We start from the raw sequence: 15404 nt of genomic DNA on the forward strand, positions 1-15404 counted from the left end.
GTGTAGAGTGAAGTCACGAAAATAGCTGCTAATGGCGGAATTTATGTAGGCGACGGGATATTAAAGACGAACAAAGATGGCGCGTAATCTATCGCATTCTTTATTGAAGATAGGGCATGTGCGCGATGGATCATTGTTTTCAGCAAACAATCTTTGTAGTAATTATCCGTGTGGATTTGGAGATGCAACAGTAAGCCAGTGTTATTTGGTTTTCTGTACACCTGTGTCATACCAATAAACGTTAGTTATGACATTAAACAACGTTCTGTTGCTTTAAAATTGTATGCTTGCGTCTTTGACGTCTTTGTATCAATAAAAGATTTCTTTTTGACGTTTATTCTAAGAGCCCGCTTATTATATTACGGACAGCCGGATAATCTAGATAATACCGAAACTTTTCCATGTCCCTTTGGCGTCCGTATTAACTGGGTTCTACTGTAGTAGTAGTAGTTATTAAACGCCCGTTTCCAGATGTGGCGACGCGCCACTTCTAGTAACACCCATCATTTTGCTTTTTTCTCCTTTTCCTCCTTTTTATTCTTACTAGTTATCGTGTCGATCACACGCCCCAAACTTCGCGCGACGAAACTTGAGACCCCAAAATAAAAATTCGTATTCTCCTCACTTCACGGCTACGTTCGTTTTGTATGCTTCTATTTGGAAGAATTTGTTTCAACATCCTGAACTGTAATCTCTGGTGATCATTTCTTTCTCCTGCATGTTTGAGCTATTATTCTCAAACTCATTAATAATTCATGAAGAGAAAACAAAGGAAATCACTACCGTGAAGGAGGTTTGGAAATGTGATCTTAATTATCATAAAATTTCTTGAACTTTTGCTTCGAATTTCTCCAAGAATTATCAATAGTTTGAAAAGCTATATCAAACACTCGAAAGAGTGTTTCCTGCTTTTTCCAAACACCTCGAGGTCGGTTAAAAAAACTCGGCTGCGCCTCGTTTTTCCAACCTACTTCTCGGTGTTTGGAAATCGGAGGAAACACTCTTCCTCGTGTTTGATATATTACGTGACACTGTAACGAGAAGCGTTAGGGGCATAGCTTTCTAGGCGGTAGTCAAATGAACACTTGTCATTATTAGTTGTGATAAGACATTGCCTGAGTTTTATTTTTACTCAAACCACTGTCGCAAAAACTAAACTTAAAGATGTTTCTATACAGTGATGGGGGAAGGGGAACCAAGAAAATGAAGCTTCCAAAGAAAAGGCGGATGTTAATTTCCAACAATTTTTTCTATTAAAAAATATAGGCTTACTTTCTTACAATCAGTATAGCTTAGGCATCAGTCAAGACTCACTTTCAGCGGTGCCATCACCTCTCGGGCATTAGCCGGCCGTTTTTCCACTGACATTGCAGGCGTTACTTAGTCTATCCGTGGGTATTTGACGGCCTGACGATTTGCGCCTCAATAATACCGTCTGTTCAGTTCACCAGCAAAGAGAATAAATTTTTGATTAACGGACAACGTCGTCTGAGAAGGAAATAATTGAGATGGCATATATGCAGAACGAATGGCCATTACCACAATACTGAGAAATAGGACTTATCCGAGGCTGAATTTGGTGTGAATAAGCTTTTATTGGAAGAATAAGCTTTTTTCGCCAAGAAGCGAAAAAAACCCACATAATTTGCACCGTGGAGCATTTGACCAACTCCAGATTGTCCCACCTGAAGGCGGTGTTCAGGAAGTCTCAGACTGAACCGGATAAACTTTTTATCGATGGTAAACTTGTGTTCTAGGTATGATTTAAATACTAGTAGGTGTGATAAACATTTAGTCGTGTTTGTATGTTTATGTAAGCGATGAAATTCTTATTTACAACTAATGAATGTCAATTGTGTCCGTCAATGGTATTGTTATTATTACATGCAGTTAATGTCTGTGCAAATGTACGTAATGCTATAAGTCATTTCTTTATAAACCAATAAAAAAATTTTAAAAATGCTATTATTATAAACGACGATCATTTTAGATCCGTCATGAACATGACCGCATTACAGCCGGCAACCTGTTCCCAAAAATATCTAAAAGTAGCAAAGTTTGATGCTGCTTGCTGAGATAAAAACACAAGTTAAGCGTTCAGAGTCCTCTCAAGTATAATCCACCTTACCCCACCCCCTTCTCCTCGGGCTGTGATTTTGGTTTTGTCGATAGGTTATGTTCTTTACTGTAGAAATTAATTTTTTTGATATTTGATTTGTAAGAATGCCAGCTATCTGCTTTAAAATTTCGTTCAATAAGGTGGTTTTAACCGATGGTTAAAAACTACGAATGGATTAAGGATTTTTGGGTACTATTTCATTTTGCTTTATTTATAAATTTTTGCCTCTCTTTGACCCGAGTTGTCCCTCTCCAGGCACTTACGTATACATAAGTTTTCAAAATCCCCAAAAAATTAAACAAAGATTGTATTTCCTACTTTTCGCGGTACCTTCCCGCGCATTTTAGCTGTTATTATTAGTTTTACACCTACGACATACACGCTTCAGACACAAACACAAAACAAAGGAAAGAAGAAAAAAGTAGTGATAGTGAGGAAAAGGAAAGAAGATGGCCAGGAGGTCTAAAGGAAACTATGAATCTTGTCTCAATTAGCTCAGTTTCTTCACGAAATAAATGATCTAATTTCAAATTAAAGTAATCACGTCGGATACTAAAACAGTTCTAATCATTTATTTTTATTTGGTTTTCGATTTCTGATTTCTGTGTAGTTTAGACAAGCACAAGATAATTAATGTAATCTTCTGGGCCCGGTTGTTCGAAAGCCGATTAACGCTAAGCCAGAATTAAAAGTTAACCGAGGTTTTCAACTCGCCCGTGAAACATGCTTTTGGAAGCTTATTTTAAGCTAATGGCAAAGGAAAGTCTGAGTTAAAACTGAGGGACAAGAATATTTTGGAAAAATCGCTGTTGGTTAGTAATTAAACTCGAGTTATAGTTCACATTAACCCAGGATTAGCTTAATCGGACTTTGAACAACTGGGTCCTGTAGTTTAAGGACATTAACGTATCACCCACTAGAAAAAACCTACCCATTTGAGGTTCTTGGAAGAAATACTAGTGGAGTACGAATAGAATTGCAATGGGTTTTGCGCTGCATATGTAAACTAGTTGTTATTCCTTATAGTGTATATGACAGAATTGTTTTTTCTTGATCAAATGATTATGTTGTCTAGTATGAAAATAGAAAAAAAATTCCTTATCAATCATTCTTCCGCACGTTTGAGGCGGTTACAATCAGCTGTCACTTCCGGTTGGCTACAATACAACGTAAGACGGGAGACTGGGATAGGAGTGTTGTGACGTCAATACAGAAACGCTTAGTCTTGCAGTTTCTTTATTCCTCAGTTGTTTCATTCTGTGTATTTAATATTCCCATTCAAAATTTCGTCCACACAGTTTTCCTCCTCCGCACACAAAAAACAACTGAGGAATATTCCTGTAATGACGTCACAGCCCTACTATTCCCAGTCTACCGTCTTGCGCGGTTTTGTAACCAACCGGATGTGAAATTTGACACTTTTACACTCCTTAAACGCGGAAATGAACAAATGATCAGGAAGTTTGATTTTCATTCGAGAACAACTTGAAGATTTGATCAAGCAAATTAAAAAATCTGTCATATACACTTTAAGCTCTGACAACATTCCTGAATCAACGCATCAACGTTAAACTACAAATATTAAGCCATTGTGGATAACGTTCCATTTCATAGCGACTACATTAATGTAAGAACGATGAAAAATTAGATGGTTTTATTCAGCCATTATTAATGGCAGTAATAACGTAACATTTTCCCGATATAGTGAGTTTTTTCTCTTTTTTTTTTACTTGTCAAAGGTCACTGATCGGACGCCATCCGGTTGCGCTGAAGCAAAGCTGATAATTTGAATTTCACGGAAGATGGTGAAATCTTGTACTGGTTGATTCTCATGCGCTAAACACGGTTCCTTTTCTACAATTCTTCCATTTGAATTTCGCTGTTTCGCTCCTTACTATGGAGAAATCGAAGGATACGTCTGTACTTCTTAAAGTAGTGAATAATCCACGAGCTTCAGAAAAGATATCGGACGGCAATTCGGAATTGCGGCGACGTACCATCAAACAAGCTGAGAAATCTGAGTACGTTTGTAAGGGTGAGGAAGTGCGCCTCGAACTGCATGGAAAAGGATTAAAAGAAAAATTGTCTCAACTCTCCCTCACCGAAAACGAAATGCTTCTAGTTCGTCTGCAAAGCAGGCTACCAGCGGAAAAGAGCGGTCAACGCGCAGAGGGACAACGTCACAGACAACCAAAGGCAAGTTCAGAACAATGATACACTGAATAATTTAGATTGAATACTATTTAAACGTATCCTTAATATTTATGAAAATACTCCGGATCAGTACATAGAAATCGATTTCATGTGGAATATAAAAGAAGTAGTTTCTACGTTTTTAAGTTACAGCTAAGAAGGATCCACTTTTCGAAAATAAATCGCTATCCATTCTCCAACGTTATTTTCACACTAGGGTGGAATGTTCAAACGCTGCGTATTATTGGTTGTACACTGGATGTGCGTGGAGATAATCTCGATTGCACAGATTGCAGTCATGAACGACCGTGAACCGATCGCTAAGGTAGCGAGGCGCGCATCCAGTCAAATTTAAATGCCAAAACAGCGTCACGGACGGAAATCATTGTTTAATCGCAAACTAACGCACTTCTTTCAGTTATAATGTGATTGTGTCTGCGATGATGTGCGATTTGAATTGTTAGTGCAACCAACTTGATAGATGATATCAGTAACTTGATCATTGATCGAACTCAATGGCGAATTCTGAGGGGTTTCTATCCCTAAGATATAACCATAACTTTCGTTTGAAAATATTTGATACTGAACATAAATTTAGAAGCAACGAACCATGCAATTTTAATGTAACAAGTAGAAATGGAACAGCCCTTGCAAAGAGCTCAGTGTTCTGTTGGGCACTCGCTTGGTTAAAGACTAGAGGTAACAAGACTCTTAGTTACATTTTTGTGTTTTCTTTACTTGGCTTTCTAAGCTGATAGTGGCCACAACTGCTCCTCTACAGCTGCATCTCGCTAACACAACTGAGACACTTAACTGTTCACAACTGCATTAAACAGGCAACAACTAACAATTCAACTCAAAAGTGAACTACACCTTTGAGCCTATGAGCTCGAATGTTCGAAGTATGATACTCTGATTTTGCAGAAATGTTTCGGTTAACCGACCGTGTGAACTTTCAGTATTCCGTCTACTACTCAGCTAGGAAAACCCAAATAAACCTACACAACCACGCAGTTAAATGACAGGTATCCTATGAAAACCGGACCAAGGTCGGCAAGAAACTAGACAAAATATGTCCAGTGCACTTGCAATGCGCTATTTTAATTACTGTAGTCCCGTGTATGGGGCAATATTAGGAAGGGTTTATCTGACAAACTCCAAAAGCTACAGAATAGAGCTGCTAGAATTGTTACTTTTTCTTGTTTTGACAACCATTCAAGTGATCTGTTGGATGTTCTTGTCTGGGAAAAGCTAGAATTGCAAAGACTAAACCTGCTGGTTGTTGTTATGTATAAAGTCCATAATACTCCTTCTCCATCGTACTTGTGTCGAATTTCACTAATGTTTCAAGTGTACATTCCTACAATCTTACAAATTGTTATATCCCCAGACCAAGAACTAAGTCTGCAAAAGGGAGACTACACTATAGAACAGGATCTCTTAAGAGATTAGACAATGACCCAATTTAAAAAAATTTCAAATTTCATTCAATGGGAAAGATTTTTTTGTGACTATTTTAATCAGTGAAAATTAACTTTAAAAGTTTTATTGTATTTATCCTTCAAGTTAGGTAGTTAGGTATGTATTGCAATGTATTGTACAAACAATAACGATTGATTGATTGATTGATTGATTGATTGACTGACTGATTGATTGATTGATTGGTTGATTGATTGATTGATTGATTGATTGATTGATTGATTGATTGATTGATTGATTGATTGATTGATTGATTGATTGATTGATTGATTGATAACAAGATTTGCCAAGTTTGTCTATTTCGCCGAGGGCTATTGTTAAACGACCCAAACAATCATTCAACTAGAGGGCAACTCTTAATAACAGTGCTATGAAATTGAGTTATAATTCCAAGCGAACGCATCCAGAATTTGATGTTTTCTTGAAATGGGAAACTAGAAATCGAAGGGAGTCGTTATTGCTACGAGTTCATAGGCCGTAAGAGAACTTTCCATCTTAAACAGAGAGCTCCGCGAGCGGGCAAAAATGACCGAAATCCTGTGAATAATTGGCTACCTGTTGCCCGTTCACTCAAAAGTACACAACCAATGCATCACTTGCAAGGTTTTCCTCGATTTTCTTGTCGTTATGGGGAAAAATGCTCCCTAATACGTGACACCTCTCAACATTTGCCGCTTAAAGGAAACGAGAGGGATATAAAGTCATTTTGCTGCAGCGTGTAAATTTCGTTTTTGCTGCAATGAAAGTACCGTCGAATCGGTGAGTTGTTATAGATCTGTATGTGTTAAGTTATCTAACCTTGTTATAACTGTTTTGGACGATGCCATTCATAAAAAATTCAACGTCAGGGTAATCACCAAAAATAGCATATACTGAGTCAGGTCTATCTAATATTGCAGCCAGAGTACATATTGCTAGGTTTTGTACTGCTGTAACTCATCCATACTCGCACAGGGTTGTTAAGAATTCTACAGCTACACCTGCACTTGGCCGCACTGGATTATCTTGTCTCTGAGAATATAAATTAAGCCATTTTCTGATGTGTCCAATATTGTTTCTGAGATAACTGACGCCAGGATTGCAAGATAACGTTGGTCGCGTTTTCAGGAAACCTTCTGTTCTTGTTAGGTCACCGCATAAATGACAGGCTAATAGTGGGTGTCGCTGATGACACCCCGAAAGTGGTAATAGCCTTTTGCTGGTTTAATCAACAGTAGGTACCAGGTTTGGTAGGTTTGCCTATAAACGTACTAGCAAAATTTCAATGGACCCTTTTTGCTTGACTCTTCTCTAGAAATCTCCCAATCAGGCTAAAAGGAGGGAATGCAGAAAAGAAAAATGTTTTTCCAGTGGTCTATTTATTAAGACAGATGTAAACAAGTCAATGATTGGGCGATCAAATCTTAAATTACGAAGAAGCAAAGACTTAGAAAAACATTTGACTATAAAAAATTGCGATAAAACATTTCGTAAAAACATTATAAAAAGGTTAAAAAACACGACGTTTCGATGTACATTACATCATTATCAAGTGAAATTAAAAATGCAAGATTGCGGCTATAAATACAAAAATGGACAATAGATATTAATTAAAATAGTAGCATTGAAGAATGCTACCGGTTAAACAAAAAGTTTCGCACGTATAGAGTCCGTTTGAGTGTTCAAGCAAGGCTTAAGTTTCTTGATGTACAGCATTTCAAATACCAAACAATCAAATTTGCTCCGACACTTTCTCAAGATGTTAAAATGGCCCTGATTCAATAGGTGTTTGCTCCCGTGAGCTTCAAGAAAATGTTTGCCAATTGCCGAGTTCTTGTGCTCAGCAACGCGTTGAAAAAGGTGTCTGGCTGTATAGCCGACATAATCTGCATCGCACAGATCACATGAGAAACAGTAAACAACGCATTGCTGATTCACAATCGACAGCTTAACTTCCCTAGGCTTAAGATCATGTTCTAATTTCCTACTAACAAAAACTGGCTGCAATATGGGGCCAATCTTATTACTTAGGTCGTTAAATTGCCTGCGAACCGCATTGGCAGCTACTTGATCCTTAAAAGGGAGGATAATTCTGATCTTACGACCGCCTTCAGGCTTCTCTTCCGCTGCCTGTTCCGATACATTACGAAGAAAATTACTAATGATGGAATCTATGAGAGCCCTAGGATAATCTAGGCGACTGAAAATTGAGCGCAATTTGTTACATTCTAAATTGAAAGTTTCTGTTGTGGAACATAGAGCGTACGCGCGATGTAACATTGTTTTCACTAAAGACACCTTGTATCGTTTGTCGGTATGGCTATGGTAATGCAAATCTTAAATTAAAAAATTAAATTAAATTTATAAATTTGTATAGCTCATAATTTAATGACGAGGTGATCAAATGCGCTTTACAGTACGGGGACACTCTTCAGATGGAATTGGAATTTGGAAATGTTTGGTTTTTGAGGAGAGGGGAAAACTGGAGTACCAGGAGAAAAACCTGTTAGAGGAAGGACGAGAACCAACAACAAACTCAAACCACATTGCGGCGGTAGAGCGACATGTCTTTGGTATATCGGAAATGTTTGAATTCTGTATCTGCTACAGTATTCTCATATCCTGGTAATTGTGTCACTAGCAAGATATTGTATTCAAAGCATTGATCCATATTTGTGTGATGACCCAACTACAGTCACGAGATTTTGTTTCACCCATATTGTTAATATAACGGACTGCTGTAGTGTTTGTCACATTGGATACGAACGTCCAAGTTTGTGCATTCCCCTCATAAGGCCTTCAGGATCAAACGTACAGCTAATAACTCCACAGTACTAATGTGGTGGGTTGAGGCGGGTCTGCTTGGATGTGAAACTCAGGTTGACCTTGTAATATAAGTCTGCAAGCAAAGTCCCCAGCCACCAGTGAAGCTCTTCCCTAGCTCTTGGAGAGGCTCATAGAGGTCCCAAATTGCCCTTGTCTTCCCTCAGGCAATTAGTTTTATTTATCTCTCTTAAAATTTCGGTAGTGAAGAGGGCCATACTCAATCCTCAAGAGGCTTAAGACACTATCAGCCCTAGGCCTTTTACTTCAACGAGATTTTGAATTATGCATAGCTTTAGACAAGCATTTTCTCAGTTTGTATTTTCGTTTCTCGTAGTCGGCTGAACATTTATTGTAATAGAATTTCTTAAGTACGAAACCCCATCTTTATATAATGAAGATAAGTGACCTTTGCGTCATTAGCACTCTAAGGATGTGTCTTAAAAGCTTAATACTAATTTGCGGCAAAAACAAAAACATCACAAAAGGAAAAAACGGAAAAAAAAACTGGCCAATATGTATATCCAGCCACGTGATCAAACCGCATGTAATCAAAAGTAGTATCTTGTAAATCATGCGTACTTTCCGGAGCTTATCTAGAACTTATCTAGAGAGAGAGAGAGAAAGAGAGAGAGAGAGAGAGAGAGAGAGAGAGAGAGAGAGAGAGAGAGAGAGAGAGAGAGAGAGAGAGAGAGAGAGAGAGAGAGAGAGAGAGAGAGAGAGAGAGAGAGAGAGAGAGAGAGAGAGAGAGAGAGACAGAGAGAGAGAGACAGAGAGAGAGAGAGAGAGACAGAGAGAGAGAGAGAGAGAGAGAGAGAGAGAGAGAGAGAGAGAGAGAGAGAGAGAGAGAGAGAGAGAGAGAGAGAGAGAGAGAGAGAGAGAGAGAGAGAGAGAGAGAGAGGAGACTGTGTGTGTAGACACCGACGGCACTCGTTGGATTGATTTGGTCTTCAAATGCGTGCGCAGACCCCATGAAGTCTACAGTGTTTTTCTTTTGTCTACCGATACTGCGCAGATTAGATAAGGGGTACACTTCGTTCCTCTCATACCCAGAAAATATCTTTTTTCAGCTTTCTGAACTGTGAGAGATGTGGTCAAGGGCGCGGTATTAGGCTGTATCAGTAGCAGAAAACAATACCAGAATCATCGAAGTTGAAAAATTTCTTTATTTGCAGGATGGTCATTTTAAGAATGATTGTCGCAAAGGTCCGGAGAAACGAGAAGGAGCTAAAAGAGCTAAAAGAGAATCAGAAGCTGGAGGTAAATATCTAAATGTTGAAAATTGAAGTCACACAAGTGGCATATCTGCATGAGCCGTAAATTTACGACCTTAAGCTTTCTGGATACGAGAAAAAATGTGCCTTTTATAAACGGCACAAGACCCCTAGAGCCTCTATAGGCGAATCATTGTTTACACTTTTTGCCTCATTAACATATGCTTATAACTATCAGATGACAACAATAAAATGAAAACTCTGAATATTGAAAGGGCTTAACAGTTTCATTTTTCATAAAATTTGAGCCCAATACATCGAATGGTTTCGGAGAATTTCTCCTCTTAAAATTCGAAATTTTACGGAGATTGTATGGCTCATTAACTTTTTTGCGACCCAGCAATTTCGCAGTTTTTTATGGCTGATATTTCCTTCAATATTGCTTGCAAAGAGCTGAAAATTGCACAAATCGCTCAACTTAATGAGCTCTTTCAACTTTTGCATTTAGTTCATATATACGGCCACGGCTTCTATGAGTTAAATCGTATGCTAATGAGGAAAAATTTAAACAATGACGTCAGCAAGGATTTGATTATTTTCTGTGGAAAACGTGCATTGCTGGTGAAAAACGTCACTGTTTGAACCCACTCGAGCACCCATTTGTGAGAGAGTGTCTATGCCTTCCATGTCGACTAGCTCGACTCTCAAATTATCCCTACAAAGTTCATTGACAATATCGCAAAATACGCAGTAATTAATCAAACATATATACAATGCCATCTAGCGTACGATCGAGCAAACATTTCTAACGGGGGGGGGGGGGGGGGGGATGGGGATATATCAGTTATTGTAGCCTTTGTTTATTTCTATCAAGTTCGCCAGCCCCGACGTTAGGATCAGTCTGCCGTCTGTAGTTTGAAGTTAATTTGGCCGTATAAAACTTGTTGGCCATGACTCCATGAGAAATCTCAACAAGATTAAACCTCGTTCCCAGGGCTCCCCCGCCCCGTGTTTCTGGCTTATTGAGTTTTCCTTGAGTTGTTAAAGGCCGCAGGTCTAGAGGGTGATAATCAGGCCCTAGTTGTTCAAAGAAAGGATAAATGGATACATAAGATGAATCACTATTCATCAGGGAAGATGCATATTCGTTACAGTGCATTTTATCCTCAAGATAGTGGCTTTTCCATTGGATAATGTTACCGGCCGCTCTTTGAAGAACCATTGTAAAAAATAGTAGCCGCAATATCATTTGTGACTAAGTGAATGACCATCGCATTCAGTCCGTTTTTTCATTCGCAATCCCATTGTTGTAGTACTACTGTAGTATTACTAATTTCATTTCTTTTGTTGACAAGGTATGAAGCATAACAGGGGTGTCAAAGGAGATAGAGCGTGTTCATCGAAGCAACTGAAAAAGAAAGAAGCAGCTTATAGTCGTGCACAATCAAAGGGCAAAGAAGGAAAGAACAGTGACCAATTATTGCACAAACAGCTGAATACAAAAGTTAGCAACGCAAGAAGAAAGGCAAAGCTTCAAACAAAAACAAAAGAATCGCCCTCACAGAAGACGAGACAACAACAAAAATTGGTTCGCAATATTGGCGGACTACCAAATGAAGGGAAGGTTTGCTTAAAAGAACCGTTGAAAGATAACAAAGGCGAAGATTTTTTGCGAAAACCCTCAGGAAGCAAGAAAGAAGAGATTGCTGGACAAGAAAAGGAACTGCAAGAGTTGGAGGAACAATTGACTGACTTGCAAAAACAGCTAGAAGAAAAGTGCATTCAAGAAATGGCTTTAAAGGAGCAGGTAAATGTGGACCGACAACGTATCATTGACCTGCAGGGTGAGTTGAGAGCCAACGAACAAGAAATGAGTACAATGTCAGAACAACTGAGTTACACGCGAGGTCAAATCCTTGAGAAGGACGGAAATATGGCAACTTTACAGAAGGAGATAGCTACAAGACAGCAACAACTTACTGATCTGCAAAATCAGTTGAGCGCAAAGGAAGAAGAAATAAGAATGACAAGAGAACAATCGACTAATTTTTCCAGACAAGGGGAAATATTGCAAAGGAAGCAGCAACGGGTCCGCGATCTCCAAAACAAGTTAAGAACAAACGAGCAACAAATAAGAGCGATGGAACTGGAAATTAATGACTTGCGCGAACAGTTAGAAGAAAAAGACGCAACTTTACCAGATGAAATAGAAACAGGACGACAACAAGTCATTGATCTGCAAAGCGAGCTGCGGAGTAAGGACGAAGAAATAAGAAAAGGGGAACAACAATTGACTGACTTGCACGAAAAGTTAGAAGAAAAAGACGCAAACCTGGTGACTGCACAAGGAGAGGCTAGGGCAGAACACCAACGAGTCACTGATCTACAAAGACAGTTGACAACAAACGAGCAAGAAATGAGAACGATGGAACAGCAAATGATTGAGTTGCGCGAACAGTTAGAAGAAAAAGACGCAACTTTACAAGAGGAAATAGAAACAGGACGACGACAAGTCATTGATCTGCAAAGCGAGCTGCGGAGTAAGGACGAAGAAATAAGAAAAGGGGAACAACAATTGACTGACTTGCGCGAAAAGTTAGAAGAAAAAGACGCAAACCTGGTCACTGCACAAGGAGAGGCTAGGGCAGAACACCAACGAGTCACTGATCTACAAAGACAGTTGACAACAAACGAGCAGGAAATGAGAGCGATAGAACAGCAAATGATTGAGTTCCGCGAACAGTTAGAAGAAAAAGACGCTTTACAAGAGGAAATAGAAACAGGACGACGACAAGTCATTGATCTGCAAAGCGAGCTGCGGAGTAAGGACGAAGAAATAAGAAAAGGGGAACAACAATTGACTGACTTGCGCGAACAGTTAGAAGAAAAAGACGCAAGCCTGGTGACTGCACAAGGAGAGGCTAGGGCCGAACACCAACGAATCGCTGATCTACGAAGACAGTTGACAACAAACGAGCAACAAATGAGAACGGTGGAACAGCAAATGATTGAGTTGCGCGAACAATTAGGAGAAAAAGACACAAACGTGGCGACTTTACAAAGAATGTTAAGAGCAGAACAGCAACGTGTCAGCCGTCTGCAAAATCAGTTGACAATAAACGAGCGAGAAATGACAATCATGGAACAACGTCTAACCGACTTGCGAGAAGAAGGGGAACATTACCAGTTAAGAGTGGAAGAGCAACACGTACTTCGCCTGCCAGGAGCGAACAACGAAGAAGAAAATTCAGCAAATAATTCGGTCTGCTCAGCTGACTGGATCATAGACCGGAGTGAAATTGAAATTGGTGGAAAACAACTTGGACAAGGTGGGTGGGGGAGGGTTGTTGAAGGGAAATATCACCGCTGTGCTGTAGCCGTGAAGCAACTTTATGAATCTATTCTCTCGCCTTGTAATAGAAATAAATTCTTAAGAGAAATGAACATGGCTTCAAGATGCCGCCATCCTTGCTTATTGCAATTCATTGGAGCAACAAATGATGAGGGAAACCCTTTGTTTGTCACCGAGCTTATGGAAACAAGTTTACGAGCGTTGATAGACGAACGGCATCTCACCGATACAGAAGTCTCCGTTATCTGTCTAGATGTAGCTCTAGCACTGAATTACTTGCACAAGGAGAAACCGAGGAAACCTTCCATCATTCACCGTGACATAAGCAGCGCTAATGTGTTGCTATGGCGACAGAAGGACCAATGGAGAGGCAAAGTATCAGATTACGGTACTGTGAATTTCACACAGCACTCTAAAACGATTGCTCCTGGGGCCCCTATTTACAGCGCACCGGAAGCACTTTCTATAAAACAAACAACTAAGGTTAGTCCTGACGTCATTGGAATTAATTACGTTTACAGAGGCAGTAATTAGTAAGAGTAGAGTTTTGACCATTAATCTTTCTTTGGTAATGCTTTGATACTCATCCTTGAGCCAACACAAAAAGTCCTCAAAATTTTTTGACATATTAATACGTACGTGTATATTGAAATACTTTCACGTATTATACGTATTCTATTGGTAATATCAGAACTGGATCCAGAATGGTTGAGATCAGGTTAAAGTGAGTCTGAAATAACAGGTTCAAGGAGTTGGATCTAGATTGAGTAAAATTTCGTTAAATGTTTGGAAGCGTCGTCTTAAGACCCTCATAACTGACTGTGATCATGACAATTTCCGCCATTAGCATTACTTAGTTATTTTGTAGACCGTGTTGCAAGATCGTACGGTCGTTGCCTCTAAGATGTTTGTTGAACCGGCCATTGTAGCTGGTTATGACTCTACCACTGAGGCAATAACACAGTTCCTTTATAAGCCATCCTTTAATATCCCGTCTTCTCCTCAGTCAGCGGCGTCGATAGAAGATCATCAGAAGTAACAATCAACGCTCAATCTGATTGAGGCAGCTTGCAGCTGGTAAGAATGTTTCATTTATTCTAAGAAGTCAAATCTATCTAAGACTTATTCTGGGACTCCTGCCCCTTCCCTACCGTCCCCAACTCGATATTGTATCGTTGCAACAATCGGTAAGGGGGAAGTGGAGTGTTGACAGAAAGGGGAAATTATATTATAAGGTACGAGAAAGTGATTAGCTTTACCAAGTATCTTTCCGGCATGATTGTAGTCGCATATCAGGAAGATTTGTCCAACTTTGGTGAAATATAACGTCCCTAATTTTGGCGATAAGTCTTGTATAATGGTTGTCGTTGATATTTCAGATTGATGTTTACAGCTTTGGAGTCCTTCTTTGTGAAATGTGCATCCGGGAACTGCCAGATCCTGAGAGGCGCAAAGAACAAGTTGCATGTATAACGAGCCACGTGTTTCAAAGTCTAGCGCAACGTTGCCTTGAAAGGGATCGTATTCTCAGACCAAACATGGAGGAAGTCATTGATTACCTTGAGCAGTTTAATACCACGTCATGATTGCTATTGTGTGGAAAGGAGACAGTATGTTTGACTATAACTATCAGTCCAATAAACAATTTTGTTAGAATTTTCTCTGTTGAAACAAGATTGGTATAATTTTGTTTTGCAAAATGTGATCCTCCATACAAGAGACATTCCGCTAAAATAAGAAGAAAACTATTTTAGGAAATGTAGTCAACTGTCCGGGAGATATTATAGGACTCTAAAAGGTTAGTTGTGAATTACCGAGTAGTTACACACCACCCGCGAAAGGAAGTGGCATTTTTAGGACTTCTAAACACTGCAAATTTATAGAAATAAATTTTGTTAAGGGCATCAGAACAATAGCCTATTTTGATTAGTTTTGATTTCATATTTTTTTTTACCTTAGTTACAATCTTGTTTACAATGTTTATCTTTGTTTTGATTGGGTTTGTAATCGGACCTTTTAGTATCATGCACCACGCGCATATTAAAAAGCGGTTAGCGTCCTTTTTTGCCAGAGCATCATATGATTTTGTGTTATCTAGTATCTTCGTTTTGTGTTCTTAACCTTTGGCTCAAGCGGGACCGATATGTAAGTACGCTTTGTTATTTTGTTTAGATTAGTTTTTGTAATGGGCGAAAGTACGCAAGTGAACACAAAGCGAGGATTGATTGATTGATTGATTGATTGA

General features: G+C 39.1%; 1 protein-coding gene across 1 annotated transcript; it reads left to right on the top strand.

The window, feature by feature from the left end:
- Positions 1-3762: 3762 nt before the first annotated feature.
- On the top strand, positions 3763-14805 carry LOC146476352 (uncharacterized). The gene is made up of 4 exons (XM_085114900.1): positions 3763-4315; positions 9769-9853; positions 11163-13642; positions 14539-14805. Exons 1-4 carry the CDS (start codon positions 4016-4018, stop codon positions 14743-14745), a joined length of 3072 nt encoding a protein of 1023 aa, XP_084971026.1. The 5' UTR covers positions 3763-4015; the 3' UTR covers positions 14746-14805.
- Positions 14806-15404: the final 599 nt, after the last annotated feature.

This window comes from Pavona decussata, unplaced genomic scaffold, assembly GCF_977016875.1.
Source record: "Pavona decussata unplaced genomic scaffold, jaPavDecu1.1 SCAFFOLD_78, whole genome shotgun sequence".
NCBI lineage: Eukaryota > Metazoa > Cnidaria > Anthozoa > Scleractinia > Agariciidae > Pavona > Pavona decussata.